Source organism: Camelus ferus, chromosome X, assembly GCF_009834535.1.
Source record: "Camelus ferus isolate YT-003-E chromosome X, BCGSAC_Cfer_1.0, whole genome shotgun sequence".
Classification (NCBI taxonomy): Eukaryota; Metazoa; Chordata; class Mammalia; order Artiodactyla; family Camelidae; genus Camelus; species Camelus ferus.
In genome coordinates this window covers 14,281,898-14,303,265 of record NC_045732.1, presented here as the reverse complement: position 1 = coordinate 14,303,265, position 21,368 = coordinate 14,281,898, and the positions used below count along the sequence as shown (strand labels likewise).

The following is a 21,368-nucleotide window of genomic DNA, read 5'->3' as shown; positions in this document are numbered from 1 at the left end:
AGCTGTTTATATACTCTGGAAATTAAGCCCCTGTCAGTCATATCATTTGCAAATATTTTCTACCAGTCCGTAGGTTGTCTTTTTGATTGGCTTAAGTTTCCCTTGCTTGAAGACATGTATTCTTAAACAAGCTGATTTTGCCTTTCAGTGTCTCTGCTGGTAAAGAAGGAAACATTTTTAGAGATTAAATAAGAATACACACACACACACACACTGAGGTTAATTCTGTAGAACAGATCTTTGAAATTTGTGCTTCATCGGTTTTACAAAAGACAATGCGTTCACTTCGCTTAGACAGGTAATGTCATCTCTTTCCAGACGTGCAGTCATCGATGGGACGTTAAGTTCCCTACAAGGGGTTGGCACACTGTTTCTGTTACGTGCCAAATAGTAACTATTTGGGGCTGTGCGGATGAGATGGTCTAGCCAGGTCACAGGTGTTCAGCTCTGCCATTGTCGTGCAAAAACGTGGTGCGGCCGGCCGTGGTCATTGAAACGTTACTGGCAACCACAGTAAAGTGGGCTGGCTTTGGGCCGTAGTTTGCCAAACTCCGAGGTTCTACAAATATTACAAGGAAACGAATTCTTTAGGCAAGTAAAGGATTACTTTGTTCCCTGAGCTCATCTGTCCTTGTTGAGGCAAAAGCCTTGAACCTGGACAGCGTCGGTGACAGTGTCTTCGGGAAACGCACCTGGGCACGGGCGGGCTTTGCTCCCCGAGGACGCGGCAGGTGGGGCCTGAGCCCGCTCGGCGCCCTGCGGGTGAGGCTGGAGCGGAGACGAGCCCGCTGGCTCTCAGCGCCGTGAGCCCAGCCTTCCCGGGGGCTCTGACCGCTGCTCTTCCGCACTGAAGAAGGGCAAGCAGAGCACGGCCTTCGTTGTCAGCCACGGGGGCCTTTACGGAGCTCCTTCCTCCTCCTCCCTCCTCCTCCCATGACTGTCCAGTTAGGTTTATGCATGTTCTATCTTCCACTGGTGAAAACTGGACTATTTTAAGCGAAACCATCTTCAGGGTCTTCCTGTCTTAGCTCCTCCTTGACCCCTAGTAGCTCGGTAATCCGGTAGGGCCAGGTCTTACGGCCTTTGAGAGAACGCTCGCTCCCCTGCTCAGCTCTTGAGGATTTTCTCAGCTCCCCTTTACGCTGCTCTTTGACACGGACAGGATGCTGAAACGCGTCAGCAGCCTGCAGCCCCCGGGCCAGACTCGGCGGCCTGGTTCTGCAGACTAAGTTTTATTGGCACACAGCCGTGCCCGTCTGTTTTGCTTATGGTCTATGGCTGCCTCCATGCTAGGACACCAGGGTCCTTTTCCTTTTAATTTTAGTTTTTATTAAAGAGCAGCTCATCTACAATGTTAGTTTCAGGTGTTCAGTACAGCACGTCAGTTATACACATGTATACATACTTTTTTCAGTTTCTTTTCCGTTGTAGACTATTATGAGATAATGAATATAGTCCTCTGCGCTGTACAGTAGGCCTTGTTATTTATCTATTTTAGTTACTTTTTCCCAAGGTATTTGTTTTTTTCCTTCCAGTTTTATTGAGATATAGTTGACGTACAACACTCTTTAAGAGCTACAGCGTAATGAGTTAATGCGTGTGTATATGCGTGTGTGTCTATGTATATATGCACTTACTTGCGTATTCATGTCACTATGTAGAGAAGCGATGACCACAGTAAGTTTAAAATACCCGTTACCTCATGGAGTTACCAGCAATGTTTTTTCCCTGATGATAGGATTTCCTTTCTCAACAGCTTTCGAATACGCCACACAGCACACGTTGCATATCACCTCCCTGGCACCCACTTAGCTCGTAGCTGCAGCTTTGTGCCTTGTGACCGCTGTGAGGTGATACGTCATTGTAGTTTGGATTTGCGTTTCTCTGATAATTCCGTAGGTTGCTGTTTGGTTTTGCTTATGGCTTCCTGGGCTGTGCAGAAGCTTGTAAGGGGAATTAGGCTCCATTTGTTTATTTCTGCTCTTCTCTCTATTGCTTGGGTAGACTGCCCTAGGAGAACATTGCTGAGATGTGAGATAATGTCGTGCCTATGTTTTCTTCTAGGAGGTTTATAGTGTCTTGTCTTATATTTAAGTCTTTAAGCCATTTGGAGTTTATTTTTGTGTGTGGGGTGAGGGAGTGTTCTAGCTTCACTGACTGACATGCTGCTGTCCAGTTTTCCCAACACCACTTGCTGAAGAGACTATCTTTTCTCCGTTGTATGTTCTTGCCCCTTTCGTCAAAGATTAATTGACCAAAAGTGTGTGGGTTTATTTCTGGGCTCTCTGTTCTGTTCCACTGGTCCCTGGGTCTTGTTTTTGCTGTAGCTCTCTTGTGTTGTCTGCAGTCTGGGAGGGTTATTTCTTCAGCAATGCTTTGGCAATTCAGGGTCTTTTGTGACTGCATATAAATTTTAGGATTATTTGTTCTAGTTCTGTGGAAAAGGTGCTGGGTAAAATCTGTAGACTGCTTTGGGTAGTATCACCATTTTAACGATATTAATTCTTCCAAACGCAGAACATAGGCTATCGTTCCATTTCTTTCAGTCCTCTTTAATTTCCTTGGTCAGTGTTGTTTGGTTCGCCCCCTGTCAGTCTTTCACCTCCTTGGTCAGGTTTATTCCTCAGGAGTTTTAAAAGGAATTGTTCCTTTACTTTCCTCTTCTGACATGTCATTGTTAGTGTGAAGAAATGCCACTGGCTGATGGTGTATCCTCCCCCCTTGCCCCATTCTGTTACCAGCTCTACTACTTTGTGTGGAGCCTTGAGGGTTTTCTATAATAGCATCATGTCATCTGCATATAGTGACAGCTTTACCTCTTCTCTTCCCATTTGGATCCCTTGCATTTTTTCTTTTTCTTATCTATGTTATATATAGTAGTATGCATCTGTGCATCCCAAACTGCTAATTGAGCCCTTCCCCCCTTTGGTAAGCAGAGTTTGTTTTCTGTATCCGTGGGTCTATTGAGCAGTGTTAATTGAAAAGCCCCGGGAGAAACCACATGGCGAGCATCGCTGACAATATTTCCGATCTGCCTCTTCCAAAGAAAGTATGCCGGTCCCTGATCCAAAAGACAGGGTTTTAGAGGCGTGTCATGTTTGTATCCAAGCAGCGACTAGCCATCCTTTGGCCTCCTCGCAAGGGACCGTAACGCAAACTGTCCCAAGCTTGCTGCCTCGGTGTCGCAGCCAGCATCGTGTCCTGCCACAGTCAGCCGTACCAGACCTTCCCTGTGACTGTCCGAGAGCTGTGCGCTGGGCAGAAGGGGCCTGGCAACCGCAGCAGTGGCTGCAGTGTTGGGACATCGTGGTATCTGCATCATGTTGTAACTCATTTCCTGCCTTTAATCACCTTGTGCCCGACCTGGTGGTGAGTGTCAGGGCGTGCTCCAAAGCAATGCTGAATTCTCGAATGGTTAACAAGATGTTTAGGTGTGGTTCTGCCAAGATTTTCTAAGGGTTCCATTTTGAAAACACAAATGTGAATAATGAAATAGGGAAGGCCTTATTATATCTGTAAATGAACTTAGGAGTTAAAAACCCAGGTGATACCATCACATTTTTGGCCTGAGCTTGTGGGCTGAAACAGACAATTTTATATTCATTCTAAGCTCGTGAAAGTGATGCTTTAATTTTGAACACGCAAACTACTGTAAGCTTTTAGAATCTCTGTTAAAATCTGCAATCTTGATTTGTTTGGTTTCTGGTCTGAAATCTCTTGAGCATGAACTCATTTTGAGCTGATTGAAGACTATTTTCTCCTCGCTTCCGGGACGCTCTTCGCCCGGGGCAGTCTGTACAGCTGGGAGCCGGGGAGAGAGCTTATACCCCGTTTTGGTTGATCTGTGGCCGTGCTGTTGTTGAAGCGTTAGCGCTTCGGCACCTTAGAACTGACTGTGAGCATGAAGGCTGGGACATACTGTATCCTTTCTCAATCTCATTATGAAAGCATGTTTTTGGCCTGGTGGAAATACAGTTGTTTTCATCTTCCTCTTTTTGTGAAACCTTTTTTTCAGGCCAGCCTTTTAAACTGGACCCCAAATCTGCACATCGCAAGCTAAAGGTGTCCCATGATAACTTGACGGTGGAACGTGATGAATCCTCCTCCAAAAAGAGCCACACGCCTGAACGCTTCACCAGCCAGGGGAGCTATGGTGTAGCTGGAAACGTGTTCATTGACAGTGGCCGCCATTACTGGGAAGTGGTCATAAGCGGAAGCACATGGTAGGTACTTGTATCCATTGTCCCACTATGAGAAGACACCATCAGTGTGGACTCGGTCAGAGCAGGCGGAGCTGGAGTGGGAGGGTGTGAGGAGCTCATTGCTCTGCTGTGAGAGTTTCCAGGCTCCAACACAGGGTGAGGAACCAGGGACTCAGCAAGCATAGCCCCTCAGTGCAGGAGAGAAAGGTGAGTGTGAGGAAAGTACGGGAGCCAGAGTGAGGCTACAGGTCAGGGGGAGAGAGCAGGGCTAGCATGCAGGAGGGCAGAGGTTCAAGTCAGGAGGGGAGACTCTCTACATATATAGACTTTGTCTATATGTAAAGTACATGTCTTACACACAGTCTATGGGTAGGTCTTGTTTTTTATACATCTCTTATTGGAGTGTACAGTCTTCTATTGATATGCAGGAGGCCCCAAAACTGAAAATCTTACAGGTGCTCAAGTCTGTCAGTTCAATTGCTGTTACTCACCTCCATAAATGGTTCAATCTGTTCATCTTTGCCTCCTTTCTTTTCCTGATCTCTTTACTCCCAAGATAAATTCTACTCACCCAGCTCAAGTTTCACTTCCTCCATTAAGCCATTCATTCAGGGCTTCATGGAGCACTGAGTGCCAGGCGCTAGAATACAGTGGTTGAGTGACAGACACAATCCTTGCCTTCATGAAGCTTACGTCCAGGTAGGAGGAAGGCCAGCGAGTAAACTGAATGCTGAGGAATGACATAATCAGGGAGTAATAAGTGCTCTGACGACATAAAACAGGGATGGGAGGAGGAGGAGGCGGCAGCCAGTCGCTCAGCTAAGCATTTTATAGATGTTGGCTCATTTATTCATTCTGACTGCCCCACAAAAGCAGGTGCTAACGGCCCATGTCACAGATGTGATGACTGAGGCCCAAAGTCACAAAGCTTGTCAGTGGCAGAGGTGAGAGGTCAGCCATCAGGTCGCAAGCTCTTAACATTGTAAAGGGCCAGAGAGCCACAATTTCTGGGCTTGCAGGGCAGCTGATCCTGTCACCGCTGCTTACCTCCACTGTCGCAGTGGGAAAGCCGCCACAGACCACACATCAACCAAGGGGTGGGGTTGGGCGCTGGTGCAACTTCATTTATAAAAAAACAAGCCGACGGCTGGATTTGGCCCATGGGTTGCAGTTGGTTGCTCTCTGCTCTTAACCACCATGCAATGTGTTTGAAACATTATAATTACTCTTTAGGGCTGACTGTGGTGAAGTGATTAATAGCTTCAGTTTTGCTTAAAAAGAAAAACCAAAACTGAAAACTGCCTAACTTAAAGAGGGTGAGTATTAGAACAGTGTTAGTTTTGAGAGAAGGATGCTAAAACCCTTATTTAACAAACTTTCAATTCCAATCTCTGCAAATAACACAGTGTGGCTAAGTCGTTTGTAGTGTTGGTACAGGTCAGCCAAAATCCATTAACTCAAATCATAAGCTGAATGTCTGCTCCCAACAACTGTACCTACCTTAGCCAATCAAGTAGGTTTCCTTCTGCTGCGGCCCTCACAATTCTCTTTACATTCCTGTTCCAACATCCCCCCAGAGGATGGAGGACAAATCCTTCCGCCCCGACTTGGCTCTGGGCCAGACTGGCATTTACAGGTTGTAGCTGCGCAGGGGCAAGATAAAAGCCCAAAGGGGAAAACACAGACTTTCTGCAGGTGCAAAAGAGCAAACATTTCTTGTTAACTAACAGGCTCTATTCATCTGGGAAGGAATCCGGTGTCTTTTAGGTTACCTGGCCATCCATGCTGGTCTCCTGCCCTTGGAGGGGTGGCATGGGGAAGCCCACCAGGCCGCTTGTGCTACACCAACACCAATCAGCAGGACCTTGAAAACACCCTCCAGCTGTCACCATCAACTCATGAGGCGGGTAGGGGGGATTCTAAGATTAATTGCCACACTTTGGATTGTGGCAAACTTGATTGTGAAACTTGACAGTTTCAGAAAAAGTAAAAAGGAGTTTAACATTTCCTGGGAAGCATTAGCGAGGAAGGGCTGACCCTGACGGTCAAATGCCTGTAATACCTTGATTTGCAAGAGCTAAATGGCACAGCACTTTTCTCAGGAAATACAGTCCTGACTGTAAATTGACATGCCCCACTGCATGGATCATAACCTACATGTGAACAGTGCTCTGAGAAACATCACCGTGGTACTTGCTGAATTCTCCAAGTCTCACTGCGTACCTTAGTGGGGAACTGCCTTCCGCCTGCCCCTTCTAAGTTCAGTACAAATATGTCCGTAGTTTCACAGATTAATGATAACCTAGTGGTAATTTCCTTTGCTTAATGGGCTACATGCACATAGTCATTTTCTTACTCTCAAGTGCTGTTAACGTGTTCTTGGTGTTTTATGAAATGGTGTTAACAAAACGTGGGTTGATGCGACGATTACTGGGCCGGAAGTTAAAGGGGAAGGGATGAGATTCGGGATTTTTTGTTTTCCCTTTTGCTAAATGAAGTCAGGCATACCTGCCACAGCTACTTCATAGGGGGTTCAGTTAAGGTTCAAATGGGAAATAAATGTCAGCTCTCTAATAAAAAATAAAAATGGTGTTCCATAAGGAGAAGGAAGTAATACAGATAGGCAGCTATTTTGTGATGCAAATGCAGGTTCCAAATTATCTGAAAAGGGAAACGGTGTCTGCCAGGACCAAGAGAACGGCTTTGGGGAGAATACTTAAAGTTGCAAAACGAAAACCTTTCCAAAGTGTCAGTTAGGGTTCAGAGAAACCCAGGCGTCATTCTACGTACGCCCAGGAGGAAGGGCGCCCGAGGCTTCCTGGAGTCTGAACGCTACCTACAGCCCAGAGGCAAAAAAGTCTATACCCAGGAGTTCGCCCAGAAGCTTTCACAAACCTCACCTCTGCTGTCTGGAAAAGCCTGGTGTCCGTCCTCTTAGAACTTGTGGCTCTTGTACACAGGCGGCAGTGGCAGAACCTGACCCAGGGAAGTGCAGCCCCAGGCTTTTTTCCCTGGGAAGCAGGATTTTTGAGAGCAGAGGCAGAATTGACGGCACATGGGCTGGTACACTGGGCTTAACGAATGATCAATTCCAGCCTCTTAATTCACTGGTGGCGTGTTGTATGACTTTCTTCGGCACAACACTCTTAGAGTGATGGTATTTTAAATCCAGCGTGTGATTTATCAAAGACCACTGAGGTTTTTCCCTGTGCAGCGGGTAAGGTACCTTATGTCAACACCAAGTTAGACTGGTTTCTACTATCACATATTAAGAATTGAACTCTGAGTCACTTGCTCTTTGTTAAGAATAATGGGTTTTGCTTATCTATCTTAATAACTATTAAATACTACAAATATTATGGAAGCATACCTCAGCAGGGTGAAAAGAGATGAAAGGAGCTGAAGAACACTGTAGAAAGAATTCGTAACCTTTTCTTGAGCAGTGAAAGAGCATTTAGAATAACTAGGAGAGGCATCTGCTCAGAGATAGTCAGCGTTTGTGAAAACACAGTAGGAAAGAAACCCAGAAGGGCTCTTCTGGGGAGGAAAGGCATTAGGCTTGGCTGTGGTGTTTAAGTTTGTGGACTTCTGAATCATCCCAGTTTCAAATTCTGATTCCAGCAGGTAATAGTGATGTGTCATTGAGCAAAAAGGGTCAAACCACACTTACCGAAGAGTCTGTGCCAGGCCTTATGCCTGGGGTTTACACGTGTGCTTTCCTCAACTCCTCTGCGTGACCCTCAGACAATGACGGTCCTTGTCCCTGTTACAGACAAGAAAACTGAGGCTGAGAGTTGACAAGAAACTTACCGTCAAGAACGAAAATCATTCTACGTGCTAGTGAAGTTATGGAAAATGACAGACATGGTATCAATTGAAAAATTCCAAGAAGGCCAAAAGGACAAGTCTAGGGCGGTGCTGTCCAATATGGCAGCCGTGGGCCACGTGCAGCTGTTTAAATGTAACTTTAATTAAGGTAAAGTTCAGTTCCTCAGTCCCCCCGGCCCCAGTTCAAGTGCCCAGTTGCCGCACATGGCTGGTGGCTACTATATTGAACAGAATACATCATTGCCATCATTCCAGAAAGCTCTAGTGGACAGCACTGGTCTAGAAAATTCATTGTATGGGTCTTCATGAAAGTTTAAAAAAAAAGCAAAACAGAGTTCAAATTCTCTTGTAACATCTAACCTGAAAAGAGGAATGCAGCATACATGCAGATACAACGGCCCCTTTCTGCCCGCTCTGCGTTCAGAAGCGAAGATGAGGAAGCCGGGTATCAGGGTTCTTGCCGAAATTTCACTGAAGGGGAACGAACAGGGATGACAGAGGAGCACAGCAAGGAGGTCATGTCCATGTGCAGCCCGGCTCACTTTCTGTTGCTGTTTTGTCTCCACAGGTATGCCATTGGCCTTGCTTACAAATCAGCCCCGAAGCACGAGTGGATTGGGAAGAACTCTGCTTCCTGGGCGCTGTGCCGCTGTCACAACACCTGGGTGGTGAGACACAACAGCAAGGAGATCCCCATCGAGCCAGCCCCGCACCTCCGGCGCGTCGGCATCCTGCTGGACTACGACAACGGCTCCATCGCTTTCTACGATGCTTTGAACTCCATCCACCTCTACACTTTCGACATCACATTCTCGCAGCCTGTGTGCCCCACCTTCACCGTGTGGAACAAATGTTTGACCATTATAACTGGCCTTCCGATCCCAGACCATCTGGACTGCACAGAGCAGCTGCCGTGAGCACCTGGCCACATGGAGCTGGCACCTGGGGAATAGAAAGGGTGGTGACCACCTCTGCGGGGGACAGAGAAAGCACAGGCTTCCAGAATGTGATTCAGTCTCGCCAAAGTGTCTAGAAACCGGCCAAGATAAGACGTAAAACAGGCGATTCCCCCCCTTTTACTGTGTTTTATATTAAGTACAGGCTTTAATAATTTCTTCAAAAACATTTTTTTGTATTTACAGGAAAATTTATAGATTATTTATAAAAGAAACATAACCAGGATTACCAGTCTTAGGAATTCTCTGCTTTTGCACACGAGGAGGCCCAGAAGTTCACCAACTTCTTACACCCTTTATTTCATCACAGTCTATGGGCTTGAGTTAAAAAAAATCTTTATCCACCCCATTATAGGCGCCGTCACTCCTGCAGTGCATAACAATATGCAAGTATTTTAAAGAAAGATAAAAAGTAATTTTCAACCTCGTAGGGAGGGTGACAGGCTTGCTTAAACGCTGGTTTATTTGGAAGTGTTTTAACTGTGATGTCAGAAACTTCTCTTGGCTAGAGTAGGATGGAGAGGAAAAGACAAGGTCAAGAATTGACTTGGGAGCTTGGAACCCACCATGGCGAAATCTGTCATCACCCTCTACTGGGATGATGATGGAAAGAAAGGTTTGGAAACCTTTGGCCATATTTTGCCCTGCTTTTCCCAAGATTAAGGATTCTAGGAGAAAGAACATGACAAATGAGATAGCAATTGAAAACAGTCACTTTGAATCCTACTGATTATTCAGAAATTCAGGCTGATTTGTTTTTCCCGAAGTACGATCCTGTGCTGATATACATCGCTTTCATTCTTCCTTTTTACTAGCTTCTTTAGGCCTCTGAAATTTCTTCACTATGTTTAATAGCTGTCCTGTTTCCCCCTCCCCCAAGTAATTTTTCTTTGTCCCTGGGGCTGAGAAAATAAACATTTTCTGTCAAAAATGGCAGCACCACTTTGGATTGATTTTGCTGTCCAGGACGACAGCACATGACCCCCAAGCCCCACTACCAAGTCCAACTGTAAGTCACCAGAAAAACACTGCATAGTTATGAGTTGGTAATGACAAGGGACGCTGCATACAGTACTACCCTCTAGAATATGTGCCTCAAAAGTTATCTAAACAGACTTTTATTAAGCACATCTTGAATGATGTCCAAGTCCCTCTATATCCTAGTATAGTTTACCATAGAGTTGTAAGAAAAAAACAAAAACAAAAAAACAAAACTCACTATTCCTGTGCTGGAACCCGCAAATGGAACGTCAGGTGGGATTCCCAGCGTGCTGACCTGACACGCCGGCGGGGCTCTAAATAAAGGCTTTTTTTTTTTTTTTTTTTTTTTTTTTAAAGCAGTCCTTGGACTTGGACCAGAAATCTGGCATGAGTCCTACCTGGACGGAGGGCATAACATCTAGTAGGCACTTCACTTGCTCAAATATTTACCTGGGCTACTGGGTTGGCCATTTTGACTGAACAGACTAGTGAATTTAGATGTTTTCGTCGTTATTTTAAGCAAATCGACCAGTTGTTTCTTTGAAATTCGTCCGGAGGCCCCCGTTCCCGCACCACGTTCTTCCGCGAGCGCGCGTTTCCTACCGCTCCCGTCACCGGCAGACGCGCTTTTTCTTAACAGATAGATTCTATATATTTACTACATTATTTATACCCAGATGAATATTTTGATAGCTAATTAGGACAATTTCACATCAAAAAGATGGACACCTCAATGGAAAAAAATTACTCACACTCTGGAAACTTAATGGGTTGCATTTGTCTTCCCTGAATCAACCAAAAGGGTTGGCTCAGTCATTTGTACATACTTTTTGGTAGCTGGATAACATTTTCCTGCACTTTGTACACTAACAGGTTTTTAAATAAAAGGGTCTAAAACTCAGCTTCTGAGGTTTTTAAATCATGGTCTCCAGGTACAATAAATGCTAGTTTGCCTTACGATGTTAACTATAAAGCATTTACCAGGACGTTATTTCCATGAATATAATGCTTTTCAATATAAAGAAGTTACTACTCAGATTTTCACTGCAAGCCATTTAGGTTCAGTTTTGGCTATTTTTCTAAGGACGAGAGGGATGATATAATTTTGTTGTGCAAGTCTCAGTCTTGGCTAACTTAAACATTGTGGATAGTAGCAGTTACTATTGCCATGTTGTCCTATTTACAGGAAAATATGTATATGGTGAAAGGCCACAGTGTTTACTTTCCTAACTGTTAATGATGTAGAAAAGATTCCGTGTGGACTTAGGGGGAAAGTCTGAAAAATAGATGCTATAAACACGTGCTGCAGTACAAGTTTCTAAATGGAGCTGGGGCACGTACTTCACAGGAAGCATCGCGATTCCGGGGACAAAGAGATGGCGGTGGCAGTTAAATTATTACACAAAACTGATGCAGCGCCCACCAAGGCTGCCAGGTCTGCCTCGTGGGTGTGTGAACAGTGCTGTCACGTCTTGAAATTCTTAATGTTTGGACAAGGGGCCAGCGTTTTCCATTCTGCACTGGGCCTTGCAAATTAGGTAGCCGGTCCTTAGAACTCAGAAACAGGGTACCTCTGGCTGGTGGCTACCAATGAAGAACCCTGGATCCGATGCTGAAAGTGGCTGGCTGTGGAATTCAAGTAGGACCCTAGATGGATTAAGATGAGAGTGGGCCTGGGGCAAGAGCCTCTTTCCAGCTTGAAAAGCAGATGACTTCAAAAACTGACTGCAAATTTTGATAGTTTCTGCTGGAGAAGAGGGAAAGGCCTGATGACAGACAGGAATTTTATGACGGTACTGATATACTGTCCCGAGACTTCCGGAGGAACTGAACCCGCGCCCCGCCCCCAGCGAAGGCGGAATTCCGTTTCGGCTCCAGGCACCTGCGCGGTGCCTGCAGACACGCGCGTGGATGCGCACAGACATGTGCTTTTGGTGTTGGGAAGCTGATGATCTGGTCTACACTTATAAAATGTTAAAAAAAAAAAAAAAGCCTACAAAGACAGTAATGGGGGTGGGAGAATGTTTTTAAAATAGTGCTTCTCAACAAAGGGGTGCTCTGGCAATGTCTGGAGGTATTTTGGGTTGGCCCATCTTGGGAGAGGGGGGTTACTGGCATCTAGTGAGTAGAGGCCAGGGATACTGTTCAACGCCCTACAAAGCACAGGACCGTCCCCACGACAAAGAATTATCCAACCCAAAATATCTACAGTGCCATGGATGAGAAACTCTTGTTTTTTTGGTTTGTTTGGTTTTTTAAACAAAACGCTCACGAATCTTTTTCACTTCACCCTGTATTGATTCAATGCCTGGTACAGCAAACAGAAAAGAAAGGGGACACCGAAACCTACCCTGCAGTGGTTCCTTCCCTTTAAAAAATATTGACCCAATTATTTTAAAAATCTGAAATCTGAAAAGCAATTTGAGCCTGTGTCAATCCACTGATAAGTGTCCCAACGATCTGGATGTAATTTGCTCAGTTTGGGAATGAAAAGCCAGTTCTCTGTACGCTGCTCCTTTCACCTGCACAAATTGAATTCCGGGTACTTGAGTCCTGCTGCCAAGCCCTCAGCCCAGACTCTCCATTGCTGTTGTTTTCTGGTTCAAAATAAAATCATTTTTGTGGTTCCAAGGCCCTCTGTCTCTGACTGTCTGTGGCTTTTTCACCAATTTGGGCTGTCACCATCATGGCTAGCACAAATGTTTATTCAACTTCTGCTAATTTTTGCAATATATCATCTGTCCTCCTTTCTGCCTGAAACTTTCTCGCATCTACTATCCGGCCTCTCTCAATTCAAAATGCAGTTACTTTACAAGCCTCAAAATATTCCCCAGGAAATTTAAAGACAATAAAAGGACATCTATACAGGCTTAGGGGTCAGAAGAAGAATGGCGTGGTTTCCAGTCTTCTGCACCAGGTGGAGCAGAGGAGGACAAGGCTGATTTGAGCAGATGAGGTAGGGCTTTAGAGCATGGTATGGAACAATCCCAGCAGTTGGTCCGTAAGTCTATCCCCAACCACCTACCATCCCACGGCTCACAGGGCGGCTGAGTGGGTCTGCGGCAGCAGCGGCACCTGCGTGTTTGCTGGAAGTGCCAGCGCTCTGGCCCTGCCCCAGCCCTGCTCGGCAGACTGCGGGGCTGGGTCCCAGCAATTAGAGACCAGGCCAGCCCTGCCGGGGACTCTGATACTAGCACAGGCGTGTCAGGCACCGCTCTGGAGGGCTGTACCCAGCCTCCTCTCCCACATTAAAATGCACTTATAGCCTGAAACATCTTTTCCAGGTAATGTGCTTTAGAGGCAGCATGATAAAACGTAGTGACTCAACCTGGCTGAACATGAAAATTGCTTTTTTTTTTTTAAATAAATGCCAATCCCCGGATCCCATCCTGAAAGATTGGGGGTGACAAGGTCCAGAGTGGGGCCCAGCCCCCTGTGCTTGTCTTTGAAGTGATTCTCAAGTGCAGCCCAGACTGGCAGCCAACGCTATGGATTCAAGGTCAGGTAGTGACTGAGGGTCTGCAGGCTACACTGTCTCTGCCAACTACTCAGCTCTGCTGCTGGAGAGTGAAAGCAGCCCTAGAGGATGTGGAAGTGAATGGGTGACGCTGAGTTGCAATAAAACTTTATCGACAAAAACACATGGGGCTGCATCTGTCCCACGCTGTGACTTGCCACCTCCTACCTTAGCAGATACGGTACTGGATTGGCGGCCTGAAATCCCCAGGGCACTCTAACTCTCCCTCACTCACTGAGGACCTTGCTGTGTCCCCTCATGACTCTGGGCCTCAGTGAGCTCGCAAGTCCTTTCCAACACTGAATTACATCCATTGGGAAATCACAGAGGTCACAGAGAATTAGGAGGTGCCTTAAGTCAGGGCCACTCAAGGGCTATTAAAAGATTCTTTCGTTCAACAGAGTAGGATGTGCCAGTTCTAATGATTAGCTTTGCCACCTTCATAATTTTGACTTAAATCAGCCCTTCTCACAAGTGACAGGTATGTAAAATAGATTCCCTTTAATAAGAGTTTTGAAGTACATTTAATTTGAACTTTGGAAACTGAACAGACTGTGCTGTAATTAATCACCTTTCAAAGTCAGCTTGAAGAATGTCATCCACTCCAGAGAGCAGCCCCCATCCCCACTTCTAAAAATTATTTTATAAAATATAGATGCAAAATACATTGAAGAAGATAGCTGCTTGTGACTGTACAGGAATGTCATTCTCCCTAAGTGATGCACGTTCAAGAATGTAAAATAAAAATGGGGTTGAGGACTCATGGAAAAACCTTTCTTGCTGCCCTATCTTAATGTGGGTGATTTATGGAAAGGAATTCATGTCTCCCTGTGAATCTCTTTCAGCCATGTTCTCTAAGAGAATTATAAAAGCATGATTAAATAGGAAGTATAGCAATTAACAAGCAAATATGTCATGGCCAAAAAGCAAATACCAATTAAGGAGACCCAGAAAAATGATTTAACGAACACTGCTTCCTTAGCACGGTCTATTTCTTCTCAAAGCTCAATCTCTGATTATGGTCATTAAAAGCTGTTCGGTAAAATAGTTCAGATAGTGAAGCTTATCTCGCCCCTTCCTCAATCTTATTCTCCCTTCGGCGTCTGCCCTCTCTTGCCACCTCTTTTCCTGTCAAGCTTCTCAAAGGGCTGTGCAGATGTTCTGCTTCTGTTTCCTCACTTCTCCTTATACTTCCTTCTCACTCCCATCAGGCATCGGGGTCTTCACTCTGCCAAACAGCTCAGTGATGTCAAAAACATTCTCTGCATCAAGACGTACACCCATGGGTGTCTGCCTGGCCTCATCCTGGCACGCAGCAGCTTTGCAGATGTTAACCATTTCAGTTCTTTTTTAATCCTTCCCTAGGCAAGGCCATCCACACCATCTCCTTCACCATTTTGTGCCAGTGCCTCCCAACTCTATCTCTAGGTCTGATTTCTCTGCTGAGCTCAGCCTCATATTCTGACCCACTCACTTGGTAATCACTTTTGGATGCCTAAAGGGCATCTCAAATTCACTATGTCCAAAATTGCACTCATGATCTCTCCCCGAAACCTTGTCACATCCAGTTTCATGAACCAAAAACCAAAGGCTCATGTTTGATGTCTTCCTCACCCTCCATCCATGTCCAATCCATCACCAAATCCTGTTGATCTTCTCTCTTCAATAGCTCTTTAACTGACCTCCCGTTCTCTACGTCTGCACAAAAACTCTAAATTCAAGCTTTCACATCTCTCGCGCTACAGCTGACATAATCTCCTAACTGGTCTACCTGTAATCCACAGTGCATCTTCTCTTTCCATTTATTCCCCCAGAGCAGCCAAGGTAACCCCCTACATGCTTCCTCCACCATTCTCACCCCCACTTCCAACCCCCACACATTGACTTAAAATTTGTCAAAGGTTCCCATCTACTTCTAATGAAACTCACCCACAATGCCTACGAGCTCCTCCATCATCTTTCCCGTTCAAATTTCCCCAGCATCATTTGGAACATTCTCCCCTTACTCCCTACACTCTGGTCACGCTGGCTATTGTAGCCATGCTCTGGTCTGCCGCAGACCTCCACTTGGACCACTCTTCCCCACCACTAATAGTTTGGGTCACTTTCCAACCATCATTTCCCAGAGCGTCTTTCCCTGATCTCCCTGCCTAGGCCACATTCCTCCAATATCGATTCACTAAGCAATCCGTGACTCCCTTCAGAATGTTTGTCACAATTACAACTGAGTGTTTGTTTCTGTAAAATTTGTTTCCTATTTCTGTTTCTCTTCTACTGCTAGACTGTAACGTTCCTGAAGTCTGAGGCCAGGATTGGCGTGGCTCACTGTCTGCCACATACTATGTGCTAAAGAAATACTTCGCAGAGTTCCAACTTCTTATGAACATGTTCTATTTATACTTTCTCATAAACCCACCCACAACATCCACTATTCTCCTCAGAAGATTTGTTAAAAATAAGTAAGGAAATAAATAAGTGCCTTGTATTTGCTGAAAACATACTGACACAATAAAAAGTAATATCAAAATAAAAGCTAGAAAATCTACCTTCTAGCAAAATTCCGTCCTCTCTTTATAGTAGCTTTACACCCTCAAGCACAAATCAAACCTTAAATCTGGGCAAGTCAATCAGCCCATCAGTGTCTTCCACCGTCTCTCGCCTGACTCTTGTCCCTGAATTCAAAGTCTGCAGTTGTAATGACATGATCCCCAGCTCCTGGCTCAGCTCATCCTGCAGCTAAGATAATCCAAGTGCAAACACAGAGAGCTCTAGGGCATCATGGTCGACCTCGGCCTTGCAGACGGTCCCTGATCGTGGTACCCCATCTTCTAACAAGTTCTACCAATTTTCTTAGAAACCAGACTCAGAGGCCCAGCCCCCTTTCTCCTTTCCTCTCGGTGACTGACTTCTCGGTCCTGGACTCCTTCTGGCCTGATGGCCAGCATGGACCCTGAGCCAACAGGGCAGCAGCCGCTGTTCCCCCAGAAAGCCCCTGGGGCGGGGACCCACGCTGCCTGCCCTCTTGCCAGCTACATCTCAGGGCACCGGGTTGGGGGTGGGGGGGCTCCTGCCCTGCTCCTGTGCCTGGGCGCTCGTGTCTCTGTCTCCTTCATCACTTCAGAGTCTGCTCCCTAGTCCTAAGTCTGTTGCCTTTCAGGCTCTTTAACATCGATATTCCTCAAAGACACAGTGACTCCAGAGCAACCCCAGGCTTATGTACTGGGCACCACGTTCAGCTTGCAAGCCTCTCATTTTAAATAAGAACGACATAGATGGGTTCAAAGTAACAGGACGGCGCAGGATACAGCACAAAAGCGCTGATCCAAAGAAAGCCGCGGTACCCGTACTCACAGCAGACAAGGCAGATTTCCAAACACAGAGCATTTCCTGAGAGCCCGCTCACTTCACAACGAAAGCAAGACTCCCTCTTGTTCCCCTCTGACCCCCAAAAGAAAGTGCGTAAAGACAGCGCAGGGCTTCGGGGTGAGTCCATCGTGATGACACCAGGTTCAAAAGCAGCAAGAGACAGAAACAAGAATAAATGTCCAGCCATCATCATGGAGCAATGAGCCTAATCATGGCCTCTGCGCTTCAGCCCCGGGAAACTGGTACCCATGGAGAAAGGGTGTCCAAACCCCAGCACTGGTATCGGTTGCCTCTTGCTCCCTCCCCACATTCCAGGCTTGGCGCTCAGGACACCCTGAAATGGAAAAGGCTGCTGGGACATGACCGACTAGAAGCAGAAGTGCCAGGTCATGAACCCTCAGCCCCAGAGTTCACGGGGCCAGCCAGCCTGCAGAAGCCGAGCCCTTGATCCTGCCGGACAGGCAGCTCTCATTAAGCGATGCCGCTAACCTGCTGCCAGAAACACCAGGCTGCCTGCGCCCTCCTGGGCGTGACTTCTAGGCTTGGAAATACGTGTATTTTGAAAACTCCCACGTCCATCTTTTCTGGGTGGAACTGCTCGAGCCATGCTAACATTCATTGAGCAAGAGATGCGAGTACAATCGTCCTCACACACAGCCACAGGGGACATCCCAGGCACAGAGGACAGCCCAGAGAAATGCCACAGCAAACCCCCCCCCCCGCCCCCCGCGCGCGGGGAACCAGGCCACAGAGATGCTTCTCGATCAGCACAGAAGCAGCAGTCTGGGCTTCTGTCTGAATGATTTCAGACAGTGACTGCACATGCTGGGGCAGCCGACTTTCAAAGGCAGCTCATTCTTCCTGAGATTTTTGCCCTTGAAACCAGGAAGTCCTCAGGGACATCTCTGACTGGAGGAAAATCAACACAGCTCAATACAGCATCCGAGACACAAATGTGAACAATTTCGCTTCATGCTGACGGCCGTCAAAGACATCCCCAAAGTGGAATGGCCAGGCTCCATGCTGGGGAAAATTCCACTGCGGGGAAATTGAAAGCATGACACCTTTACAGCTCAGGCAGGAAATGAGCCGACTGAATGCTAACAGGCCCTGGTGAACTGGGTTAAAATGAAGAAGTCGTTCATCCCTGCTAATTGCAGTCTCGGTGTCAAATTTTCCTTTTCAATTTAGGCAGGATATTACAAACTTCATTTGCTTATGTTTTGGGGTCTAATGAGATTCAAGTATAATCTTCCACCCTCACGGACACACAAGACAGGAAAGCCAGTATCTTTGGAATATATTTCTGGAAATAATTTTTCTTCCTCACCTCATTTGTTCTGTGGACAAAGTCCTCTGATGCTCGTTTCCCCTCTGTTCAGCCCTTCTGCTAAAGCAGAAGTTCACCTCAGCGCCGCGCACACTTGAGGTTGGACAGCTCCTTGCTGGGGGCTGTCCTCTGCACTGTAGGCTGCTGACAGCATCCCTGTCCTCTAAATACTAGATACCAAAGCACCCCTCCCACTTGTGACAACCAACAATGTCTGCAGACGCTGCTAAACATGGCTCGATCACTCCTGTTTGAGAACCAGTGGCCTAATGAACATTTCAATGCTAATATCCATCTTATATCATTACAACATGCCTTTTGTCCACAGAATCTTCTCACATCACCTTCCTACCAATTTTCTCTCCCTTTCTCTGCTCCCAGGCCACTGGGTCACTTGCAGAGAGTCTGTTGATAATACATCCATTGTCCCGCTCACTGGTTCAGTGTCCCAGGCCTGCCCAGGGTGCTATCTGTAAGGTCAGGAGAGAAGGATGCAGGGATGTCAGAAGAATAAAGTTCTCCCTGAATCTGACGACCTCAAAAAAAAAAAAAAAAAAAGCAAATACAGAGATCAGCCAAAATGGCGGAGTAGAAAGACCCTGAGTGAGCTCACCTCCTCTCACGAGCACACCAAATCTTGGCTACTTGCAGAACAACCATTGATGAAAAAGACTGGAACTTAACAGAAAAGACCTACAACTAAAGAGATAAAGAAGGAGCCACAATGAGATGGGCAGGATGGGGTGGACTCATGACATAATCGAGCCCTGCACTTCCGGGTGGGGGACCCACAAGCCGGAGAATAATTATACTGCAGAGGTTCCCCCAGGAGTGAGAGATCTGAGCCCCACATCAGGCTCCCCAGCCTGGCGGTCCTGCACCAGAATGAGGACCCCCCACCCCAGAGCATTTGACTCTGAAGGCCAGTGAGGTTTAATTTTGGGAGTCCCATAGGACTGGGGGAAATGGAGACTTCACTCTTAAAGGGCGCACACAAAACTTCACATGCACCAAGACCCAGGGCAAAAGTAGTAATGTGATAGGAGCCTGGGCCAGACCTACCCACTAGTCTTGGAGAGGTGGAGGGGGCCGCAGCTTGCCCTAGGGACACAGACACTGGCGGAAGCCATTCTCTGGAGCTTCTTCTACTGAGCGGACACTCGTTCAGGAGGGCGCCATCGTGGGACCCTCCCTCTAGCTCGTTAGTGCCAAGGCCTGGCCCCACCCAGCAGCCTCTAGGCACCAGAGCTGGGATGTCTCAGGCCAAGCCACTAACTGGGTGGGGACACAGGCACCCCCATCAGCAGACAGGATGCCTACAGTCTTCCTGAGCCCACAGCTGCCTCCAGACACCCCTCTAGCTACTGCCCTGCCCACCAGCAGGCCAGGACCCAGTCCTGTCCTCCGGCCCCTGGACCAGCCTCACCCACCAGGGGGCAGATACCAGACAGAAGAAAACCACAATTGCGCAGCCTGAAGGCCCAGCCTGCCCACAGCAGGCCAGACCTAGCCCTGGGACCAGCTGGGCCATGTGCAAGCTTTGGGACACCCTGGGCCCTGTACCCAGCTGTGGCAGGAACTGCACCACCACCCCTGCAGCCCTTGGCCAGAATCTGACACCAGCTCTCAGATGCCCGGGCCCTGCAGCCAGACTCCAGGATCCGGCTCCGCCTGCCAGTTGTCCAGCACTAACCCCAGGGCCTGGGTTCAGTCACCAGAGGGCAGGCAACAGTCCTGGAGTCTTCTGGGCCCTGGCTTCGCCCACCAGCGAGCCAGCGCTAGCCCGGGGCCCCCTGGGTGCTGCAGGCAGCCGCCTCACAACCGGGCCCCACTAACCAGTGTCTGGCAGCCTCCACACAATGCAGGGCCTAGCAACCAAGCCTAGCAGACCGCCCGCATGGTCAGCCCCCCCCCCCCAAGGACCCGGGCAGCCCTCACAGGGGGACCCCCTAGAGCACAGAGCACAGAGCTTGGCTGATGAGAGGGGAGCACGTGGCTGGGATACACAGGACGTCTCCCACAGAGGGCCACTTCTCCGAGGTTGAAAAATGTAACCTACCAGATACATAAAAATACAAACGGCAACTGAGGCAAAATGAGGCAGCAGAGGAACATGTTTTAGACAAAGGAATAAAACCCCAGAAGAACTAAGTAAAGTGGAGACAGGCAATCTACTGAAGAAAGACGTCAGGGTAACGACCGTAAAGATCACTGAGGAACTCGGGAGAAGAATGGAGGCACAGAGCAAGAAGTTAGAATTATTTAACAAAGACTTAGAAAATATAAATAACATCCAAACAGAAATGAAGACTAGCTGAAATGAAAAATACACTGGAAGGCATCGCCAGTAGACTAAACGATACAGAGGAACAGATTAGCAAGCCAATAGGCAGAGTCATGGAAATTAGTGCTTCTGAAGACAAAAAAAAAAAAAAAAAAAAAGAAAAGAAAAAAGAATGAAAAGAAATGAGGACAGTTTAAGAGACCTCTAGGGCAACATCAAGCACACTAATATTTGCATTAAAGAGGTCCCAGAAGGAGGAGAGAGAGAGAAAGGGGCTGAGAAAATATCCAAAGAGATAATAGCTGAAAACCTCCTTAATCTTGGAAATGAAACAGTCACTGAAGTCCAGGAAGCACACAGAGCCCCACACAGGATCAGCCCAACGAGGAACACACCAAGACGCACTGTAATTAAAATGAGAAAAATTAAAGATAGAGAGTATTAAAAGCAGCATGGGAAACGCGACAAGTAAAATTCAAGGGAACTCCCATAACAATTATCAGCTGGCTTTTCAGCAGAAACTCTGCAGTCCAGAAGCGAGCGGTATGATGTATTTAAAGTGATGAAAGGGGGAAACGTACAACCAAGAATATTCCACCCTGCAAGGCCCTTATTCAGATTTGACGTAGAGATCAGAAACTTCACAGACAAGCAAAAGCTGCAAGAGCTCAGCACCACCAAACCAGCTTTACAACATATATTAAAGGAACTTCTCCAGGCAGAAAAGAAAAGGCCACGACTAGAAACAAGAAAATCATGAAACAAAGCTCACCAGTGAAGGTGGGAAACCATCCATGTGCAAAGCTAGGTTAAAAGGCAGGAAGCTTAAAAGACAGAAATAGTAAAATCATCTGTATCCACAATAAGCAGGTAAGGGATATACAGGACAATTAGATGCAAAATA

General features: G+C 46.9%; 1 protein-coding gene across 1 annotated transcript in view; it reads left to right on the top strand.

The window, feature by feature from the left end:
• Positions 1-12,601, top strand: part of MID1 (midline 1) — a 138,651-nt gene extending 126,050 nt beyond the window's left edge. The window contains exons 6-8 of the mRNA XM_032475641.1: positions 3,189-3,369; positions 3,949-4,223; positions 8,599-12,601. Of these exons, the coding sequence (XP_032331532.1) occupies positions 3,189-3,369; positions 3,949-4,223; positions 8,599-8,947 (805 nt within the window). The 3' untranslated portion in view covers positions 8,948-12,601. The remainder of the gene's footprint in view (positions 1-3,188; positions 3,370-3,948; positions 4,224-8,598) is intronic.
• The last annotated feature ends 8,767 nt before the right edge of the window (positions 12,602-21,368 follow it).